We start from the raw sequence: 23,636 nt of genomic DNA, 5'->3' as shown, positions 1-23,636 counted from the left end.
AAGTTTCCATTAGCCACCGCATAAATCACATTTTGTTAAAAGTCTCCCTTCTAAAAGTGGAAAGATCTTTTCAAGGTTATTTCTTTGGAAAGACCAATATTCTTTTGTGACATCAATGAAGAAAGTGGAGGATGAAAGCAGGTTTGCTTATGACTGTGAGGTGGTAAACCAGCTCTAATCTTGAGGTTTCTTATCTCTGAAACAACCACCTCATAACAGCAAGAGTGTGCACGGCAAACGTTTTATCTATCTATTTTTATATTAAAGGTATTATAGGCAACTTCCACTGCTTTCATCCTCTCTGATTTTTGATCGAAAATTTTTTTTCCCACCAATTCATTTTCATTTCCCCCCCTTAACTGTATTCCCTCCTACACAAAAACACCTCTATTTTCCTATGGTACAAACAGTTTGCATAAAAACAGCATTCAGATTCTCTGAAACACCAACTAAACACTGGTTTCTCTAACATCATGGCAGTATATACTGTATATATATATATATATATATATATATATATATATATATATATATATATATATATATATATATATATATATATAACAATTTTTTTAAGTCATTTTTGCATGTTATTTTAACTATGCTGAACAAATTCTTGTATTTGCTAATCAGCAGACCTTGACCACCAAAATCAAGCATATGTACATTTCATTCCCCATGCCAATAAATGCTGCTTAAATAATTTACTCAAGAGTTGTCATGACTAACTGTGGTTCTGTTCACACAGCACATACCAACCAACCAATATTGTTTAGTGTTGGGAAATCACTGTAGTTATAGAATTAGGTTGTCAATGTATGAACATAACTGTATTTCACATTGCAATCAAGATAGACAGTTGTATTCTGATAATAGTTCCTATGTAATGCCAAATATCAGTGAGTAGAGGGCGCTGTTGAGTAAATTTTGGGCCATTCCAATTGCAAAAGTCTCTTTATAACAGTTTATTCCCACCCAGTCACATATAATTTTGGCCTTTTTTATCTAGCTTCAACTGAATAATTTCATTAAAACATGCACATGTATGAAAAGGATGTGAGAAATAACATGTCGTATCCTGTAGCTATATTGTCTAATGCTTGCCTTAATCCACATATCACATGCTCATCTAAAGGCTTTGAGAAACAGTAGGGTGTCAGTCAGCTGGAGACAGAGAACAGAAAACATTGATACAGGTGCTCTTTGTTTAAGTGTCTTTTAGTTTATTTTAGTGTTTATGTTTGAATGATACTGACAATTTTTCACACAACAGATAAAAACAAACTTAATACTACTAGCATGTTTGTGATAAATAGGCTGGTAATGAAAATAAGTCAAGCACATGACAGTGTAAATATGATGGGTTTTTTTTTTTTTTCCTTTCTTGAGAGCATGATCTTTTCATACGTCTTATTCAACTATTACTCAATTGCAAAGCAAGTCTGAACAGTAAACTACTTCACACGAATGCAACAATGCAATATTGGATGGATTCACTACAGCGTACAGAAATATTTGGTTAAAGGTTTCCATATGAGACTGAATCAGGACACTGCCATTGAAAGCCTTCCCTTTCATACCTATATCCAACATAATTTAATACAGTTACTGACAGGATAAAAAAAACAATTTACATTAATTTTTTTGGTGATCGATTTATATTAAATGACATTACAAAGACACATCTGGCATTAAAAAAACAAAATGGTACATGAATTTTCACCTTCCTCCTCTATGATCTGGGAGCAGATAAGCAGTGAAAACACAGAAAACCTTTGTATCAGGTTCCTCGTCAAGAGAAATGATTCCTCTGATAAACCAGCACATGAGATAAAAGGAAGGCAGACCGTCTCCTCTGATTGGTTCAGGTCAGGTCAGCAGGTTTTTAGCATTCGCTGGCCCTTGCTGTAAAATAGAAAAGTATTGAAGATGAATATCACATTTAAATATTTAATGAACTGATTTTTTATAGGATATTCATCTAGATCAGTCTCTTACACTGAGAACACAAAGCGAACCGATTTATCTGAAGGCCTGAGAGTGGTCAGTATCAACTTTTTATTATTTATGTTTCTTTGGCTTGGCAATGTCCTAATTTATTTTTTCATGCCAATTCATCTGTCTGATGTCAGAAAGTTGCAGACCTCCACAAGAGTTTTTTTTTTTTTTTTTGCAGCTTAGTTTAAAAAATTGCTCTTTTTCACCGGGAAGTTTTGAGGGTTTTAAAATTACTGCATGTTTTCTTTGTCCAAACAACTCTTTCATCTCAAAAGATCAAGGAAAATTTGACACTCATGGTCCCTTTAAATAATTTAAATTAAATTCTAATTCTTTTTATTCTTCACTATAGACAATTAGATACTGAATAAAACATTTACATAGCACATCTTTGTATCCTGTTTCCCCAACCCAACCCTCAGGGATCATGGAGTGTAAATACTCCCCGGGGAGATATTATGACTCATCCTGGAAACCATGCGACTGGTGCTGTGGAGATGGGCCATAAGGGCCCACCACTGAGCACAGACCCACTGTATCCCACTGCATCACGGGGAACTGGCACAGCAATAATTAGCAGATGGATTTCATGCGTGCACAAGGCCTTCAGACCACACAGGTTTATAAGTGGCGTGTTTCATAAGGGAACTTGGGGGGGGTTCTGATTTATACCAGGTTACCAGCACTGGTTTCATGTTACTGGTTACAGGCAAATGAGGGCGGTCATACCTGTGTCATTGAGCATCGATTGAGCGTTACTTCCTGTCCTCCTTCTGTCAAAAGAGAACTGCGCTTTTAGAGCTAGTCAATGTGTATATACTTTAATGTACATACAAGCAAAACACCACAACTGTATACAAATTAGCTGTAGCCAATATTATTCATTTTATACCTTTTGTCCTGGTTGAATTTGCATCTGCAGTGGCCACCTGTAATAATGGCAAAGGATGTTGTTACACAGGTTGCTGGCTGAATCAAAAATATGTCAGGTCACATTTCATGTTAAAATCCAAAGAAAAAAAAATCACACAAGCAAGAGTTATGGCCATATATCAGCATGTCTGAATATTGTCAGTTCAGCAGACTATGTGCTATCCAATGAGTGATTTCATATGCCACGGATTTAGGATCTGTTGTTGTTGCTAGCTCAAAATATAATAAATAAGCCTCAGTTATGAATTATAAAGTACAATAATGAAGAAGTTAATATTGAGTAACTTATATTTTAGACACAGTATTGCCAGTTTAATAAAAAAAAATACTTAACAGTTCTAAACATCATCGCCAAAAAACAGTAGTGGTGTTTTGTTTGTAAATGATTTGGTGTTTTTGAACAAACTGGGCGAATGATTCAATGACTGAATTCGGAACCATACTAGCATAATACTCCTACTTCTGACAAATAATTATACTGTAAAATTTGTTAAAGTTTTAGGCCTTTGAGCTAGTTTTGTTGTGTAGACCTGGCAACCTTTTTTGTCACCATCTAACAGTTCAACTAGGCTATGTAACATGCAAAAAGATAAGCCTATATATCTTAAATCTTGTCTGAATATTAGTCAAACTCACTTAGGAGAATAGTAATGCCAATCAGACACAGAACTGCTGCCAAGATCAAACCTCCAACTCGAAGTCTGTGATAATCTAGTGAGAGACAGAATAAATGACAATTAAAGAAAATGTGAGATGATCTTAAGAACACTTTTAGCACTGGATTATGGATGATAAGTTCAAACTAAAAGATGTGTGCAACTAACCAAAAGAGAAGGGGTCTTCCTCTGCTGCAAATCCCAAACCAGAAAAAAAAAAAAAACATTAATTAGTGCATGTAACATTGTGTCAAATTTCTAAGGATGAGAACAGAAACAAAAAGAAACAGTGTAATTGAAAAGTGAAATCTCTTACTTGTCTTCTGACCTTCTGCCAACACAAGGGAAAAAACTACAAAAATAATAGAGTATATTAGAAACATAACATCCAAAGATTGTACGGTCACATGTGTGTGTTTATTATTATTTATAGTTACTTGTGGTCTATACAGATAAAAGCACCTCAATGAATTTACATTTCTATAAGAGATATGACAACAAGCAAGTATTTTTAAAACCAAAGACTTCCAGAAAATGCAAAAAAATAAAACAAACTCACGTGTCAAGAAAACTAGTGCCAAAGTCTTCATCATGATGGTGTGGTTGTAACCTGCAATACAAAATTAGGTTTGCCATGAAAAAATTAAACATACTTGCATCTGCTCTTCATAAAATTATCACTAATTTACTTTCTTAAAGGGATAGTTCACCCAAAAATGAAAAACATGGTTTGGGATGACTTGAGTATTGATGACAGAATTTTCATTTTTAAAGAAATTAAACTTGATATAAATTTAAAACACTTCCATTTTCTCTGCTTTCACCAAACCTTTACCTTTTCCTTCCCCTCCAGCCACCTGACTTTATGATCCAATCATCTTCAGAGGAATAAAATAAAGTCCCTCCCTACATTTTCTCAATGATTATCCTTTTTCTCTCGGACATAAATCAGACTGCAGTAAAGTAAAATGGATTGTTAATATGAGCTTAAGATTTTCACATTAAAACACATTTAATAATTCAGTTAGTGTTGGAAAGCATATCATGTATCTGCTTGCTACATCAGAGCAAATTCCCATTGTGCTTTGCAATCCACTTATGCTCTAAATATAACATGAATCCCCTTAATGCCTGAATTATTGTCCTCTGCCAGCTTCACTTCAACAAAAATGGGGTAAAATCAAATGATCACAATCCTTGTCCATCCTGATCTGATTAAACATACTGGAGCAACAAATAGCAGCTCTTCCGAACACAACGCAGACCTGGATCAAATGTTAACAACGGCCTGGAACATCTCAGCAACCAAATGTTCATACACCAACAAAACAGCTGCTAGGAAACACACATCAAGACGCTAAACCCTTTCATATAAAAGACGACCTTTGTGCTGGAGGTTTACATGATCTGACAAATGCATATTTACGTCTACATCGTAATGAAAGGTGCACTGTGGAAACACGCTGGAGCACCAATCCAAAGCTTAGCTGGGATTTTCCATTTCGTCTCCAAGAGACCAGAGGGAATGCTGTGGCCATCCCTATACCAGCAAGAGATGATGTAACACGCTCCACCTTCAGCTTCCAAGCATGGTAGCAGAGAAGGGGAAAAGTAATGGGTTCACCAGAGACGTGCTGAGACAAAATAAAGTCCAGTATTTCAGCCCTTTGATCAAGCCGTTGTCAGCGTGAGCAATGAACAAGGCAGCAGTTAAGAGCTTTTCAGAGAGTATCCAAAAGAGGTTTAATAAATCCCTTGTGTCTTTTTTATACCCTATTATCTTGCACATGAATCATCTTATTTCCTTCTTCTTGTAAACATGGATTCAATGTATTTATATAGTAGGCCTACATCATTTTATGTTCTTAAGCATGGGTGCCTGATCAATTTGTTTATGTAAATCAAGTCAAAATAGCTTCTGGGTAGAACATGAAATTTGCAAACAGGTGCTAGTCTGATGGTAATTTCACGTGTCTATTAAAGGAATAGTGAACTCATTCTGTCATAATTAACACATTTAAATATACTGAAAATAGATCTTGAATGTTGGCTACAATTGGAAATATATAGTGCAAAACTGTATTACTTTTAAATGAAAAAAAAATAATAATAATAATTAGTTGCTTGGCAAACTTGGTGACTACTACAAACTAACAGTCTGAGCTTTCTGTTGCAATATTTCAGTCCCCATTTCTGGGGGACTGAACCATAGATATATTACATAGATTCCTCATTAGGGACTGTTTCTATAAGCCGTCTGCCATATTAGAACGGTCAAAACACCGGTCTGTGACACTCAAGAGCAAGTTGACTGCAAGTATCTCTCTGCAGGACAGTAATAGAAGGTACCAGATCAGTGGGCGAGGCCATAAACAGAGGGGTCAGATGAAGGGCATAATTTTCATTGCATGAGTTATAAACACCCACCAGTTTGAAAACACCCACAAATTTAGAAACGCCCACTTTTGTTCCGCAGAGACCCCATAGGCTACTCGTTTACTGTGCGTCTGCAACTGTTAGACGCATGCATGAATATCTATATCTGCAATAGACTTCAGCAGATGATTTTGCTAAACTAACACAATACAATAAGACGAAGGCGTCAGGAAACACGACATAAAAAAAAATGACCACCATATTAAACCTGTAATATTGAGTTAGTGAACACAGACTAACACATTCTCATCTGTGGAAGGTTATCACATTTCTTCAGGAATTTAAATCTCGGCAGATTTACTACCAGAAGATACGCAGTGGGAAGTTCTGATCATTTTACTGACTCGGTCGGAGCTTTGAATCTCGTTCAAGTTTTGTTTCGAGTCTATCGACTTCGGGTTCGAGTCGAGACAAATCATTTCTCTTTCCGGTACCGACGTCGCCTCTATGGGATTGACAGAAATAACGAAAGACTCGGACCCGAACCCGAAGACTCGAGAGATGAACTAATCACTTCTGTTCACTGTACAGAACCTATAGGAAATTCACTCTCTGAGACAACTCGGTTCAAAATGAACGAATCGTTCATAACCTACCCATCACATTGATTGTTACTGTGAGTGACGACACGCTGACCGTTCCAAGATGGCGGGCGCGGTGATGTGTCTAGAGCTTTTTTTACAGTCTATGGTCTAGATCTGTCAAATTTGAATTCTACGTGTATACATTTCTATGATCGAAACTGACACCGCTGTCTGTTGCTAGGACGCGCCACATACGTTCTGTTGTTGCTTTGTCCAATGTCCGAAACTATACTTTGACGAATCAAAAACAGATAAACACTAGGCAATATTGTGTCAAAAATGTAAGTAAATCAATATTTTTGTTTACTGAAATGGTTTATAAGAGCAATATCACACTCGCAGTTGCGCTGTTGGTCTGTAGCCTACCAAAACAGCTTCGCAGGCTTTTTTAATCACTCTTACTCCATCCGTGTTTTCTCGTTTGAGACCAAATCTGACGGACATCTTGGGCTTTCGAAAGTGAGTTTTTTTTTCTTCATTGATTCTTTCTGCAAATTATATAATTAAACCAATAGGTGGACTTTAATTTTGCACTTTATCTAGAAATAGTGCTGAAGTTTAACTAAAGATATACTTAAGTATATTTCATTATGCTAAAGTGGAACAATTGCAAGTATACTTTAGGTAGGCTACACTTTAAATATCTTGCATTTAAAGACTGATATTATACAGTGATCATGTAGTTGTGCAGTAAAGAAGTACTCCAAATGAAGTTTAATTATAATATTTATATCAGTAAGTCTCAACCGATATGTCAGTAAATTTGTTAATGGATTTGTAGTATACTCGGTATGAAATAAATGTATTTTAAATACATTTTGACATAGGTTTTTCACAACTGCAACCAATAAGTGAAACGACAAATAGTTATTTTATCAGTACCATGCAGTGCAAAGATAATTCTTCCAAGAATCTGGCAAGAAAACCTGTTTCTGGGTATTTCACAATCTTCTTAAAGCTCATCATGTTACTGAACAAAGAACTGAGAAAAAAGGAGAGAGCGTTTCATCTTCTTGTTTTAGGCTTGGACAGTCTGGACGCTTAAGCACCCTCCTGCCAGCAGAATCACCCAGGGTGCATGAAGATAATAATGAAAGTCCTGTGATCTGGTACGGTCACGTTGGCTTGCCAATGAGTGAGTCATGGGAAAGAATGAGGAATTGTATCCAACATCACTTCCTCATCTCACATTACAAACCAACCCTCCCTCTTTCAATGTAATGCCTTGTTTCTTTATGTTTTTGCAGTTGCCATAGTTCATTCATTCTAGAAACAATAATGTCTCTCAACCCTTTTTGCTCCTCTTGTGCAACATTAAATCCTCATTCAGGAAATGAGATATTCAAACCAGATAACCAAGGAATATCGCTCACTCTCAGTGTCTGAGCAAGTCAATACTTTAGTCCTGTATTGTGTTTGCTTGTTATTTGTCATAGTTTAGTTATTTTAACAACCCCCTAACCATAGAGGTAGGCTATTGCATTTTGCTGAATAACTCGCCCTGCACAGTTTGAGCTACTAAAACTGTGACTTGTTGTGCACTGCAAAAATGTATTTTTCTGACCTCATAAACAGATATTAACAGATATTTTAATAAATGTTGTTTTTGAAATAAATAGTTCACCCAAAAAATTTAAATTACTCCACCACTCACTATTAAGCCATCCTTGGTGTATATGACTTTCTTCTTTCAGCTGAACACAATCAGAGATATTTGAAATAATAGCCTGGTTCTTGTAATGGCATTGAATGGTGCCCGAGTTTGTGGAGCATGAACAAGTATACGGCCGTTGCCAGAAGCCAGTGATTATAGTTTGTAAAGTTTTAAATATGGATATTTTTCTTACAAAAACCCATCACTTTGCTTCAGAAGGCATTTATTAACCCACTGGAGTCATATGGATTACTTTTATGATGGAGGGATGCACTTTTTATGGCTTCAAAATCTTTCAATGCCATTGCAAAGCTAGGAAGAGCCAGGATATTATTTAATATAACTATGATTGTGTTTGGCTGAAAGAAGAAAGTCATATACACCTAATGGCTTGAGGGTGAGTACATTTTAGGATCATTTTAATTCCTTTAAGACAAGTGATCTAACTCATGATTGTGTGCTTTTCACTTTGTCCAACAGATAGCCAACGAGCAACCACCCAGAAACACCGAAGACCAGAGATGTAGCAACCACACGGCAACCTGCTAAAAATCATTCATAAACACCTCTGCAACATCCTGGCAACCCATAGCATCATGGTGGTGAGTTGAATAGAGTGCAGAAATGGCTCTGTCTGGATGAGAGCTCACTAGCAGACACAAATTAGTAAACACACTTGTCAGTCCTACACTTCTCTCTCCTAATTATATTTTTTTTATATTTAGATCATGTCTACTACTGGTTTATTGACCAAAGTCAGTCTAAAGGCAGTTATTTACAGTTCTGCACATGAATTGAGGTTGTATAGTTAAAAAATAATGTTAATTAGGGTTAAAAGCATTGCATCTCCCCTATACTGGTGTGAGCAGCAAGCTATCTGTTTGATATACATTTGATGGACACGCCTCCTTCTCTGCACTAATTTGATCAATCTAGTAATTATTGCGAGCAACAGCTGGTGTGGAGGTGGAGTGTGTTCTGTGTTGAAGAAAGGAGAGAATTATGTTGAAGTAGCAGCTGGCAGGCAGTGCCACATGCACATTGTTCCTTTTTTTTGGTTCTTATTTAAGCTCCTCTTTTTCCTTTCCGCAGTAAACATGGTATATACATATACACACTCAAGCCCAAAATAGCTAAACAAACACTAAGGTTTAAATTGTCTTTGTCATGAAATTAGCAAATGCACTACTTAAAAATCATCAGACTGAAGTTTTTGGCAGAATATGGGAAGTTGTTTGTGGATTGATCAATCACAATGAAACGCGAGTTGCGTGGTGATGCTCCATAGTGGTGTCTTCGAAAATATGCTGAGAAATATAATGCATCTCACAGTGAAGCATGGAGGAAGAGTGTCATTATGTAGGATACTTTTAGCTGCTGGTATTGGTGAGATGCTTCACTGTGAAAAGTCATTTAATGCTTTAGAGTACTGGAGAATATTGCAGAATAGCTTGCTTCCCACAAATGAGGAATGATCAGATGTTGTTCAGCAATGCTCCTGCCCAAATTGCAAAGACAACCAAGAAGTGGCTTGAGAACAAGTTCATCAGGCTGGTGTTTTGGCCTGGTCAGAGTCCAGATTTGAACCCATAGTGAATATTTGCTCTCACATTAAACTCAAACGAACTGGGAAACATCAACTTCTAAAGAACGGTTTGAAGCCATTATAACATTGAGTGGAACAACACTGACTCTTCCTTCTGTAAAAAGCTGTCTGCAAGTCGGGAAGGCTATTCTGTGCTAAGTTACTTTATCTACAGTGTTTGTGAATTCTTGCTAGTTTTCTGAGCAGTGATTTGTGATTAAAATGGTTAGACCATTAAAAGACCACTAAATCGATTCTAATATCCACCCAATCAGAAGACAAATAGGCATATAAATAAACAGATAAATGGGCATATAATAGTGGTGATATTGCATAAAAAATAAATCAAATAAATAAATGACCATGTTTACTGCGGATAGGAAAAAGAGAAAGAAAGCAAGCAATACACATATTTGTGTGTGAGTGGTCAGTGTACTAAAGTCTCACCTACTTTTTCCAAACACCCCGCACTCCATATAAGAGAACTTGACTCAATCACATGGCAAACAAAGGATGCACGCCATGTACACAGGAATCCAGACTGCAGCTATATTAGGAACGAAATTCCACCCCTGAGAACAGGCTGTGAACTTTGAAGTATTGTATGATTATACACTCCAGCACAAACACGCTGACAGATGCCCTTTAGTAACACAGGCTGTTTAAAATGGAGGTAAAGTAAAACCATGTAGTTCAACAGTGTTTTTACAGACAAAAAACTCCAGAAAAGTCCTCAATATATAACTAGATTTGTATTGAAGTTTACAGTGCTTTCAAGCTCCTTGCTCTCCAGAGTGATGCAGGAAGGAACGAGACATTCTGTTGAAATGAATCACTGTTATAAAAACCACAATCCCGCCCTTTCCAGTGGTTAATGTAGTGCTGTCCTTGTGCTCCCTTCAGCTAACAAACGTCTGTTTCCATGAGCAGATCATGCAGTAAAGCCAACATGCTGAAAATATGGCCATGAGCATCTAAATGGAATCCTTTCACACCACATTTTGCTTATTTTGTGACAAAAGAGGTTAACCAATTTTGAGACGGTGGGCTGTCAGGATGCATCTCCAACTTTAAACACCACATTAGACTTGTTTACTTGTGAACGGCTGGATTTCATCAACATTTCCATATTCACAGCCAGCTCATGATTAAGCCTCCATGTTCCTTATTCAGATGTTCACAAATATACACTTTCTAAGATCTCTCAGTAAACTATATGAATCAAACGTACAGTAGCAACACTTAGTCCAGAAAACTAAAATAATAATACCAATAATATTAAAAGCACCAAGTATTATAAACATAGTAAATAGTATTTCTACATGTTGTAGCATCAGTAGGTTTCTGTCATACAAAACACAGTTGGATTTTGTTCAAATAATATTCAATGAAGAAGGGATTATTTACAGGCTGGTATGTTCAGCAAAGAATTTATGTGCCTGTGATCTTTAAAAGTCGCGGTGATCAAGGGCGCAGCTGCTCTCCACAGTGAAGCCGCTTGACATTCCAGTTTCCAAATCACTGGAGGAAAACTAACTCAAAAAGTGAGGTCCAAGTCTGAGACCACCTTGAAAACCTGGATTTTTTTTTTGGTTTTGTTTTGTTATTAAATGTAAAACAGATTTTCCCCCCAAAGCTAACGTAAAATGAAAAAGAAATGTTTAAGTAATTTTGCAACACTGATCTTATGAACGCTCTTGTTTAGACGGTTCTTGCTTTTATAGAAGCACAAGAGGCTTGCTGGAGAACATGATTATATTTTGCTCATGCAACTCCACTGTCGCAGTCATTAAAGCAAAAGGGGGAGGAACCAAATACAAAATTCATATATATTTTTCAATTTGAGTTTTCACTTGTATTGTTCTGCATAATGTTCAAAATTAAATTAGTATAAAATTTGAAAAATGCAAAGAAAAAGTGCATTTTCATTAGTGGTCTCAGATTTTCAGACCCTAATGTTTTACTCAAATAATGTCTGATTATCTATATATTTTTTCATCTTGAAATTTTTGGTACTTTTTTAGTATTCGTATTATTAGATGTATACTTTTTTTCTTTTATAAAATAAATGTTATTGTCAAACAGACTAACAGATGTAAAGTATGTAAAAGGATACAAAGATCCCACATTAAACACCAAGTAAAGTGTGTCGTCAAAAGCCCTTAAAAAGTTTCTGAATGCTTAATTATCATATTTTAATACAATGAACTTGACTAAATCCATCAGCCATAACATATGTTTCAGTATATAAATATTAAAATGGTGTCCAGAATTGATTACTCACCTTTATCAAGGAGAAAGAAACTGAAACGTTGAAGTTTGAAACGTGGTTGTGGAGGAACCACCCTAAACGCACGTAAAAATGTGATCTAGACAGACTTAAACCAACACCCTAAACAATCCGCTCAACAGGTTGGCTCAGTCCGAGTGGGTTGAGTTTTGAATGAAGGATCCTTTTCTCTGGGAGAGCAACTCTGATAGTTTTTAGTTTGTCATGCACGCTCAGGCTAAATTGATTCTACTGGGTGGAAACAATGATTCACACTGGCTCTAAAAAAATGCATTGCATTTGCAGGAAATGTTAATAAACTTATCTGAAGCAGTACTGGTAATTTTCTGCCAGAACATTATTCATTTTTCTATGGATTATTTACAGTGTAGCCTACACCCTTTAAAATAATGTTCCAAAAGGGTGTTTTTTGCAGAGATGTTCATTTTTCGTTCAGTGGACAGTTCTTAAAATAACCATTTTTTTCTTAGTGTAAAGAACCGTTTTTCACCATAAAGAACCTTTTGTGCAAAGGTTCCATGGATATTACAAGTTCTTCATGGAACCATAGATGTGATTAAAGAACCTTTATTTTTAAGAGTGTACAACACTTAGGAACAGAACAGGTAAAATTAATATAAAAATGAACTGCTATTATTATTATTATTATTTAGCATTCCCCCCATGCTTCAATAATGCATTTCAGCATTTAAGTCAATGTATTATAAAAGTAATCCAGACCACCAACTGGAAAAAAGACAATTTGAGCTTTATCTTGCATAAGGCCAGCCAGTAATAACCAGAAATAACCTCAGGCATAAAACATTACTCCAAATGCATTTTTGCAGGCCCATAACTGAGAATCTTTATTAAAGCGCCACTTGGAGAGATTACTGAAAATGTATAGTATAAATACACAGATTCAAAATAACAGCAGCTCAGTTTTTTTTCTTTTTTGGGCAGGAGCTGTGATTAATGAATAAATTAAATGGTTGAAAAATGTTGAAACAATGGAAAAACTACATTGAAATAAAGTATAAGTGAGAAGTGGAGCTAGTTAGCCATCTGTAGTTTCTAGTCTTCTACTTGATCAAATATCCAATGGAAAGTCTCAGCGGATGAAGTCCCTGATCCTTAGATTTTGCTTGCATCTTCTTCATCCCTGTCAAAAAGATGAGGCGCATTTTAAACAAGTTTTTTCTTTTAATAAATTTTGATTTCAAAATGTGCATCATTTCACTGAGATGTTAAAGTGTAAGTGTGAATTTGATGCTGAGATCAGGTGACCTACTTTCTTTTTTGTTTGCACTGCCCCCCTGTGAAGAGAACAATCTGTTACTCTTTCTGTGAGTATATAAAGTCAAACATAAGGTTTTCGTTAGGTAGAAAATGCGTGTAAAAATTCAGAGCTACTTACAACACAAAACTGTTACCCCTCCTGCTACAAGCAGGGCTGTGAAGATCAAACCCCCGATCCTCAGCGCCTCATAGTCTAAAAAGTGCAGCAGTCAGCAGTCTAGCCAATTTTAATACTGTTTAATATAGCTTAAAAATGATATTAAAAATGAATATTTAATAAATATATATTTATGTATTACTATTAACTATAAATAATATAAATGTGTGTGTGTGTATTAGTGCTGTCAAATTGATTAATCACGGTTAATCACATCTAACATACTTTTTAAAAATATTTTATGTATATATATGTGTGTGTGTGCATTAAATATAATATATATAATATATATATTTAATAAAAAATAAAAATAAAAATATATATATACATACATACATACACACACACACAGCTATTTTATATTTATTATATTTATTAAGTTTTATTTATTAGAAAATCATGAGCCTCAGAATACTTACTGTAAACAAAAGGATCTGCAAAGGCAAAAAAAGAGGAGAAAAGTTAGATCGCTCTTGAAAATAGACAGAAATACTGCCAGAAATGTTCTCATTGTATAAGACTGATAAGCTCAAATGTTGAATAGCAATGTAAGAAACAAACAATTCTGCCTTACTTGCTTCAGCTCGACTGAAGAGTGCCAAGAGGACTACAGATGAAAATGAAGACATGTGACAAATCACACATAGAAGGAGATGATTACTGACATTAACAAGTATAAATATACAACGCTAAATATACTGTATATTGCTAACCATAATTTACTAAAAGCTTGTTCCATCAAATCACTAAGTCCATGTATACTGTAAATGTGGACGGAAAGTCTCTTTTGAATGTTTGACCTTCAGGCCCAAGGGCACAGATCTGTCTGTGACCTTTACTGTGTACATAAATAGTCATGACTTACCTGTAAGGAGAACTAGTTCTGTGAGCTTCTTCATTTTTACCCCTCCTGGTCAAGGACACACACACAAACACGCGCACACACGCACACACACAATAAATTAGAAAAAAATGTGTCCCCTAAAGGGATTGTCCACCAAAAATAAATAAATTAATTAAATTCTGTCATTTACTCATGATGACTGGTGCTCTAAAATGACAAATAAACGAATCATAAAAGTGATCCATACAACTTGTTTCTCACTATCTCTCTGACGCAGTCATAACTTCATAACAATGTCAGACTCAGAAGTAATAATGTTTAACATGTGAGTGAATTCTTTTGAGTCTTTTCTATGAATCAGTTGATTCAGATCATTCTTGAATCAGACTGATTCAGTTCTCTTATAATCACCTACTGAATTGTCTAGTCAGCCCACTGTAGTGGTAAATTATAAGTGAATGACGACTTAAATTTAGCTCTGTTTCTTACACGTTAAGCTTTCATAAGACTTCAGAAGACAGCGCTCATGCTTTATGACCTTTATGATGCTTTTATGGTGCTTTTTTTCCAGTCCCCATTCAGCTTCATTATATTGAAAAGAATGGCCAACGTTTATGTTCCATGGAAAAAAGTCATACAGGTTTGAACATCGAGAGAGTGAGCAAATGATAAAATTACAACTATTTTACAGTAACACTTAAAAACTTAAGATAAAAGATACTAATGATTTATTTAGAAATAATTTTCAGTATGCATCACTAACAAAGTCAGCGTCGGCTACTTGCAGCACTTATAATTAGATCTACTATGTTTCTTTCCCATGTTCAGGTCAGTGGTGAGACGCAGAATGTTTGTTAAGAAACTCCAGCTGTAAACGCAGCTGAGAGAAATCAGCGCTCGTGTTTTAAAAGTAAACATAGAAACGACGGGTCAACGCAGTCGGGACGCAGGACACTGCTGGTGTACCCTTGAACGCCTGGAGGTGTTTTGGAAAATTTGCCCTCCCACCTCCTCTGGTTATGGAATCATCTTCGAGTGCTTTGGATCAGTAAATCAGCACTTTCTTGATCTCACTGACCACATATGTGCCCTGACCGATGTCTAGATGATACGCTATTTCTTTCTCAACCTGTATGGATTTCTTTCTTCTGCTGAACACAAAGGAAGATATTTTAAAGAATGCCGGTAACCAGACAGTTGATGGACCCCATTGACTTCCATAGTATGAAAAAAAATACTATGTAAGTCAATGGGGTCCATCAACTGTCTGGTTACCGACATTCTTCAAAATATCTTTTGTGTTCAGCAGAAGAAAGAAATTCACGCAGGTTCGAAACAACTTGAGGGTGAGCAAATGATGACAGAATTTTCATTTTTTAAGTGAACGATTCCTTTAATGCATTTTATAGTCTAAAAATTACTATGATTATCTTTTGAAACATAATTCTTCTGAATTAAGCCTTAAATTAAGGTTTCAAAAGGGGGTTTTCGCAGTGATGCCATAGAAGAACCCTTTTAAGTTTCCCAAAGAACCTTTCGTTGAACATTTTAATAATCTAAAGAACCTTTGAGAAGTGGAAAGGTTCATTGGAGGTTCTTTATGGAACCACGAATACCAATAAAGAACCTGTGTTCCAGGGAATATTTACACAAATTTCATGTAAAATAATTCTCGAAATGTCCACACATCTAAAATCCCATGGGGTCACCTTCAGCTTTCGACCTGATTCTGAGAGAGAATGACTTCATAGCAGTGTCAGAAGTAACAATGAAGAGCAAATTGTTCTTTTGAGTCTTTTCTATGAATCAGTTGATTCAGATCATTCTTGAATTGGACTGATTCAGTTCTCTTATGATCACCTACACCTTGTCCAGCCAGCCAATTCTCAAAATGTCCACAAATCTAAAAAGCAATGGGGTCACCTTCAGCTTTCGACCTGATTCTGAGAGAGAATCTTTATCTAATCATTGTTAATCTTTAGTTAAATTAATAACTTAGACCATGGGTTATGTATTTAATCACAAATGGCACTGAATCAAACATTAATGAAAAATGTCTAAAGATCCTAACTGGCATGCAAGCTAAATCAATAATATTACTGGAGGTAGTTCTTCATTGCATCATTCCCATGTCACATTTAGCACAATCCATTATATAAAATGAGCATCATCTTACCTTAGCAGAGGAACTGATGGCTCTCCGAGGCGGTAGATGTTGGATGATGCTCCTCAGGTAGGGTAAACTCACAACCTTTCTGTCTTTTCTATAACCTTTAAAAATAACTCCTCCTTACTGTATACACATAAACAAAGCACAGCATATCAGATCGATGAATTTTGGGTGTGTGCATCACGTCATCCTGTCCCACTGTTTAGCCCAAAACATGACCTGTGTGTTGATGAATTACACAGCTTAAAAGTTGTTTAAGATGGAGGCCAGCATGAGTACACCGACAAATCAATGTCCTTTAAATGTTCTTTACTAGAGGTATTAAAGCGAATGTCCTTTACGCTACAGTCAACAGTAATGTGACACTATGGGCAAAAAAAAAAAACTGAAATAAAATAAAATAAATCATGAAAAAAAGAATCATTTTTATATAATATGTAAATATGTTTTACAATATATGTCATTATATAATATATGACTAAATGTATATTAAACAAAAAACATGAAAAAATATATAAGAATATAATTTTTTTAATAATAATTATATAATACATATATAATATATAAAAAATGTACTGTATATGTAATGATATATATATATATATATATATATCATTCATAAGTGGCCTCAAGTCATTTTGATATTATATTTATTAAAAAAATATAAGAATATGAATATATACATATACAGTGCCTTGTGAAAGTATTCGTACCCCTTAATTTTTTCCCATGTTTTGTCATGTTGCTGCTTTGTTACACTACTTTAAATTATTTATTTTTTTTACATCAATCTACACTGACTTGTGACAACTTTGCAAATGTATTAAAAAGGAAAAACTGAAATAAGTACATTGCATAAGTTTTTTTGTACCCTTAACTTGAAGCACCTTCAAGCTTTTTTTGGTATGGCGACAAGGTTTGAACATCTGCTTTCCTTCTCTGACGAGTCCCCCAGTCCCCCAGTTTTCATGTGTCCTCACTGAGGAGAGGCTTGAGTATGGCCACTCTCACATAAAGCCTAGATCAGTGGAGTGTTGCAGTCATGTTTGTCCTTCTGTGATTTTCTCCCATCTCCATATGATCATGTAACAGAGTGACCATCAGCTTCTTGGTCACCACTCTAACCAAGGCCCTTCTCCATCGATCGCTCAGTTTGGCCAGGATGCAAGAGTCCTGGGGCCGGTTGCATAAACTGCTTAGACTAGTCTTAAAAGTTAGTCATCTAATTTTTTTTCTTCAAAACTGGTACTTACTTTGTAAAGCCAGTTACATTAAAGAGTAGATCGGTCTAATTTGAATTGGAAAAGTAAGACTGATCATCGCTTGTCTAACTGAGTTGGTCAAACTAGTTCTTAAGACACAGTCTTCTTAAGATAGTGGCAAAGTTTATGCAACTGGCCCAACTGGTTGTTCCAAACTTCTGCCATTAAGGATTATGGAGGCTGCATGCTTCTGTAAACTTTCAATGCAGCAGGTTTTTTTTTTTTTTTTTGAGTCTCGACACAGTCTTGTCTCTGAGCTCTACAGGCATTTCCTTTGACCTCATGGCTTAGTTTTTGCTCTGATATGCATTTTCAGCTGTAAGATCTTTTATTGAGAGGTGTTCGCCTTTCCAAATTATACCCATTCAGTTTAATTTGCACAGGTTAACTCTAAGTGTAGTAACATCTACAAGTGAAATGGGGATGCTCCTGAGCTAAATTTCAAGTGTCCATAAAAGGGAATGAATGTTTATGCATTGTAATTATTTCAGTTTTTTATTTTTAATAAATTAAAGTTAGCACAAATCTGATTTTTGCTTTGTCACTGGGGGGGGGGGGGGGGGGGGTCACTTTAATCAGTCTGCAACAACAAAATGTGAAAAAGAAAGAAGGGGTACGAATACTTTTGCAAGGCAAAATATTAATTGTGCATTGCCAAAATTGAGCACATTTGCAGATGTTCACAAGCTAAAATATCTGGAAATGCATCAAGGCAATTAACCAAATGAGTGGTTATAAGTGGTAATATGTCCCTTTTTAGGGTGTGCACTTGAAGAATCATCTTAATCACTGCAAAGAAAACTGAACAACAACAAAATAATGTAGTCTGCTTGTAGTAATCTCCCTACAAGCTCTGATAAAGTCTAGCAATAGGTGGATTTTTTTTTACAGTACCAATTACAATCATTCACAGTGAGAACAAAAATCTGCCCTACTGCACCATTACAGAAGAAATGATATTTCCTAACCACAGTATTTAAGAGTGAACAGGCAGTCAGGGAGGAGCTGCTCTCTAGGGCATCTCCAGCAAACGCAGTCATCTGAAAGATTTCACATGGAAAAACTGTCAGTGAATCCACAGCTTACGTGACTCTTTCATCATTATTTGTGTTGAAAAAGAAAAAAAAAAGAAAATCTGTCACACAAACCAAGACTGGCAAAATGCTAAGAGCTAATGCAGTTTAATGTTCTTCATGACTTTGAATTTTAAGAACTGACTATAAATTAATGTGAAAGTTGTTTCTTTAAACACTGAAAAAAAACCTGTTGGGGGTCTTAGAAACACGAGTAAATGCAATGAATTCTCACATGCCAATTTATTTGATTGATGTACACACAGTAGAAATACACTACACGTCTGCCACTTTTTGATTTCAATAGGTTTAATTGTATTATCCTTAAATGTATTCTCACTGGGGTCGAACTGACCCCAAACAAACATCTCTATACATGATAATCACATTTATGAAAAGTACATGCTGATAAAACAGAGTAAAAGCCTCAATGATATGTCTACTGGGTTTTGATGAGGTCAGTGGAACATATTACACAAATCTGAAAAGAAGATAATAGGTTAATTTAGAAATTACTATCACTATTATATCAGTATGCAAGAGTCCCTCTGACAAGAAAGTGAAGTCATTCACAAGAGAACATTAAGCATTAAAATGTTATTCAAAAATAACAATATAAAATATAATCTGATTTGAAATGCAGAATAGAGATTTTTTTCTCATCTACATTTCAGTCAATAATGTTTACATTTTTAATTGTTATGAGCACAATCTGAAAATATCACATAATATTAAATATAAATCTGACTGTGAGCTAAACCAGATAGAGAATTGTTGTTGTGTGCTGTAATGTGATCTCTTGTGTGTTTGCTGGAGTACACATGCAAATAGCCAAAGCTTCAAAACATGTTCAGATGCGTAGTTTTAGTTTAGCATCTTTAGAAACTAAACTAAAATGCTCATGGACTGATATCTACAATGGAAAACATAGCAGAATAGAAGCACAGTCGTTCCAGGGTGCAGCGAACCACCTGTGTCAATATTGACCCATCTACTATTGATCTACTCAGTCAGTACAATCCAAAAGGCTCAGTTTGTGTCCTGAAAAGTTGTCATTTAGCCTCTTAAAGCAGTGTAAAATGAATGTAATTAACTTATATCGGTCAAAGTTGCGTGTCATTTACTTTCAATTAAAAAAACTGAAATAAAATAAGTGCATATCGTAAACAGTAGGTATGGCAATGACATAGAGTACTTGACTATTCATTAAACAGTAGATCCATGGTTAAATAATACAATCTTTGTATTTGTAAGATAAACATTATGGAAAGGTGGAGTTGCTTGATGCTAAAAGTGGATTAGCCAAAAAGACCTGGATCAATATCCCTTTGTTTTAAAGGGAAGGTTAGGGTTAGAGATAGGGACATAGTTATGATAGTTTAATAAGAATGTTCCTCCATGACCAAAAAAAATGTATGTTGAACCAGAAACATGCCCTGTTAGGAAATTAAGAGCAACGAAGACGCCCCCTACTGGACAAGAATCAAACCTGCAGAAACACAGGCCCTTCTTTCAAATCTGGTATAGAAGATAATTGTACTGTATGTTGTAGCCTATGTTACATTTATTATATCATGATATTTGTGCTATATTATTACAAACCCTTCAAATCCACATTTGTTTATAAGCGTGAGAGGGATTTCAGTATTGCTTCGTTTGCGTCGATTGCACGTCATCTTGGATTCCACCAACCGACCCTAAAAAAAAACGAGACCAAAGTTTAGAAACAACCTGTCTATAACTTAACATGTCAAATTAAATATATTAAAGTCAGTCAAACATACAGAACCAAATGTTATGAGCAATGAGAAACTTACTGAAGCATCGCTGCGCTTTCTCGGATCTTTTCAACAGGATATAAGCCACAACGATGGTAATGAGGGCGGATAGAAATCCTCCGATCACGTATCCGATGAGCTTCGCATAGTAAGAATCATTCGCTGAAAGACACACACACACACAGAGAGAGAGAGAGAGACATGAAGACAATTGTCTGTTCACTCACTTACACACTTTTAATTGCTAGTAACATACCGTATACATAAAGGTTTCCGATTGTGTCATTAGCACCTTTGACCCTGCACAAAAAAACTGTGCCGTTATCATCTTCTGATGTTGCTGAGATTTCCCACACAGCTACAGATCCATCGGATTTAGGACGACATTCAGCTTTCATCGACTGAGGAAAGGAGAAATATTTAAGAATATTTAATATCATTTAGAGGCTATGGAAGCTGCCCGCCACTGAATAAAAAATAAGAAAGTTAATTGCGACTTTTTATCTCACAATTCTACGGAGATTTAAAAGGTTAGTTCACCCAAAAAATGTAATTCTGTCATTAATTGCTCACCCTCATGTAGTTGCAAACCTGTAAGACTTTTGTTCATCTTCCGAACACAAATGAAGATCTTTTTGATGAAATCTGAGAGCTTTCTGTCCCTCCATTGACAGCTACGCAACTACCACTGTGACGCTTCAAAAAGTTTTAAAAAAGTTTCTAAAGAGACTTGATCACTTTAGATGATGAACAGATTTAGGCTTTTATTCACATATAAACATTCATCAACATAAATTCAATCTATTCATCATAAAAAGCAATCGAGTCTCTTCAGAGAATTTGGACTAAACCGCTCAATTCATATGGATTAGTGAGCAATTAATGACAGATTTTTCATTTTTGTGTGAACTATCCCTTTATGATGGTGGGACAAAATATGAGACGGGAGGAAAACATAATAAGTCAATACTTTTGCATTCTCTCGCAAATGTTTTTCAGTCCCTCGAGAAATTTTTGTGTTCTTTGCGAGTGAATGCAAAGTTTCTTGGGGAAATGCAAAACATTTGCGAGAGAATGCAAAAGTATTAACATGTCCCTTGAGGGGCTCCGTACAATTCTAACTTTTTTCTCAAAATTACAACTTTCTCAGAATTGTACTTTTATATCTCACAATTCTGACTTTGTAACTCGCAATTGGGAGTATCTCGCAATTCTGAGGGAAATAAATTCAGAATTGAGATAAAAAAAGTTTTTTTTTTTAATTCTGTGTGGAAACATACGGGGAAACATACTAAAGGGACCTGGTGGTGGGAGAGAAAAAAAACGAGATGGGAGGAAATATAATAAGTCAATGCTTTTGCGTTCCCTCAAGAAACTTTGCGTTTCTTGGCTTGACGTAAACGTTTTTGCGAGGGAATGCAAAGTTTCTCAGGGGAACGCAAAAGCATTTTTCTCGTATCTCATATTTTTTTCCTTCACCACGATTATTTTACAAATGAGAAATAAAATAAATACGCTTATTTCTTATTCCATTGTCCATGATATACTATATTTTAAGAAATTTAATAAAAAAATATTCTAATAATTTGTGACACCCTTGAAGTGACATCATTTGGGCATTTTCTACAGTATTGTAGAAATAAATAATTATACTTTTTTTATTGTACAAATTGTAGTGTTGGCTGCTTTTGTCAAGCTCGCCATTTAAACCTGTTATCCAAGTTATTGTTTTGGGCCCAATTTACAATCATCCCAGGATGCACCACGTGAATATGCAGAGCTATAGGCTAATCTAGGCAAAGAGTGGCTACTTTTAAAGCTAAAAAAGTTTTGATGGTTGATCACAGCATTTGTGTTGTTTCTTAGTTTTGACAACACCGTTATTATAAAATGTAAAAAAAAAAAAGTAAAAATAAAGATTTAGTAGGAGTGTCCAAACTTTTGCTAGTGTACAGATTGTGCACCACAACAGTTTAAAGAGAAGTCAGTTCTTCACCTGAGCGGGTAAGTATTTGGTTGAGTCTCCTGGACAAGACACAGAATCATTGACCTTCGAACCCATGATGTAAAATCTGATTTTTTCCGTGCCCAGGCCACTGTAACCACATTGAAAGGTGACAGTTTTCCCAGTCTCCGAGGTCACATTTTGAGGAAGTACAGTGGATGTCAGGCCTAATGCACAGGAGAAGCAACAGATCACAGAAGGGCTTTACTGATTTGACTAAGAAATGATCAACTTTTTGACTATATTCTAATGGCCACATATACACTCTTAAAAATAAAGGTTCTTTATTGGCATCAGTGGTTCCATAAAGAAACTTTAAAATCCATGGAAACTTTCCGTTCCACAAAAGGTTCTTTTAAGAACTGTTCGCTGAAAGGTTCTTTAGGGAACCTTCTATGACATCGCTGGGAAAACTCCCTTTTGGAACTGTTGTTTTTAAGAGTGTATACACAAAATAAGCATTAAAGTCAATCTAAAAAATCAAATCAAATTAAAGGGGAAATGTTCAAATACTCTTATACAATAGAAAAGTTTGAAATATCCTTCTTTACCAACTGCTATTTGTATTGTTTTTATCCCATTGCAGTTTTTCAAGTTTAAAAGTCAAGGATCTTGAACTGTCCAAGCATCCCATCTTTATAATCACAGTCATTTTCTTCAACTGTAAGAATTAGAATGAAATATGAAAACACACCGTTTGTAAGTGAAGCAAACTGCAGCACTAAGATCAGAAGCCTCATCAGATGGACAGCGGTTTGGATCTTCATCCTTCTCACGTTCTCAGTTGTCACAGGGCCACGGAAAGCCCTTTGTGCTGGCGCGGTCCCTCGAGCGATCGCTCGGATGAAAGCCGTGCTCGTTCTCAGTAGACACTGTGTTGAAAACACCGTGGAGGACGGAGGATGCTCTTTTGCAAGGAAACCTTCAAAGAAA

At 35.6% G+C, this 23,636-nt stretch overlaps 2 protein-coding genes across 2 annotated transcripts; both read right to left on the bottom strand.

Moving 5' to 3' along the window:
• Positions 1-1,200: 1,200 nt before the first annotated feature.
• On the bottom strand, positions 1,201-12,293 carry fxyd3 (FXYD domain containing ion transport regulator 3). The gene is made up of 8 exons (XM_079893846.1): positions 12,131-12,293; positions 4,147-4,197; positions 3,904-3,939; positions 3,756-3,779; positions 3,568-3,642; positions 2,891-2,927; positions 2,728-2,771; positions 1,201-1,905 (listed from the first exon to the last, which is right to left on the bottom strand). Exons 2-8 carry the CDS (start codon positions 4,178-4,180, stop codon positions 1,886-1,888), a joined length of 270 nt encoding a protein of 89 aa, XP_079749972.1. The 5' UTR covers positions 4,181-4,197; positions 12,131-12,293; the 3' UTR covers positions 1,201-1,885.
• Positions 12,294-13,402: 1,109 nt separating this feature from the next.
• fxyd11 (FXYD domain containing ion transport regulator 11) lies at positions 13,403-16,655 on the bottom strand (the record flags this gene model as incomplete). Its single annotated transcript, XM_079893845.1, has 6 exons — positions 16,592-16,655; positions 14,437-14,481; positions 14,146-14,178; positions 13,991-14,005; positions 13,533-13,607; positions 13,403-13,431 (listed from the first exon to the last, which is right to left on the bottom strand). Exons 2-6 carry the CDS (start codon positions 14,468-14,470, stop codon positions 13,403-13,405), a joined length of 186 nt encoding a protein of 61 aa, XP_079749971.1. The 5' UTR covers positions 14,471-14,481; positions 16,592-16,655.
• Between the last annotated feature and the right edge of the window lie 6,981 nt (positions 16,656-23,636).

This window comes from Squalius cephalus (genome assembly GCF_949319135.1).
Source record: "Squalius cephalus genome assembly, chromosome: 15".
Taxonomy (NCBI): domain Eukaryota; kingdom Metazoa; phylum Chordata; class Actinopteri; order Cypriniformes; family Leuciscidae; genus Squalius; species Squalius cephalus.
The sequence above is the reverse complement of the archived record's forward strand: the minus strand, read 5'-3'. Positions and strand labels throughout refer to the sequence as shown.

Bases quoted from the DNA above. Each gene is read 5' to 3' on its own strand.
- fxyd3 (XM_079893846.1), bottom strand. From the start codon at position 4,180: ATGATGAAGACTTTGGCACTAGTTTTCTTGACAC. The intron at 3,780-3,903 runs GTAAGAGATTTC...TGGGATTTGCAG, and splicing joins GGCAGAAGGTCAGAAGACAA to CAGAGGAAGACCCCTTCTCT. The intron at 1,906-2,727 runs GTATGACCGCCC...TCTATTTTACAG, and splicing joins ATCGATGCTCAATGACACAG to CAAGGGCCAGCGAATGCTAA.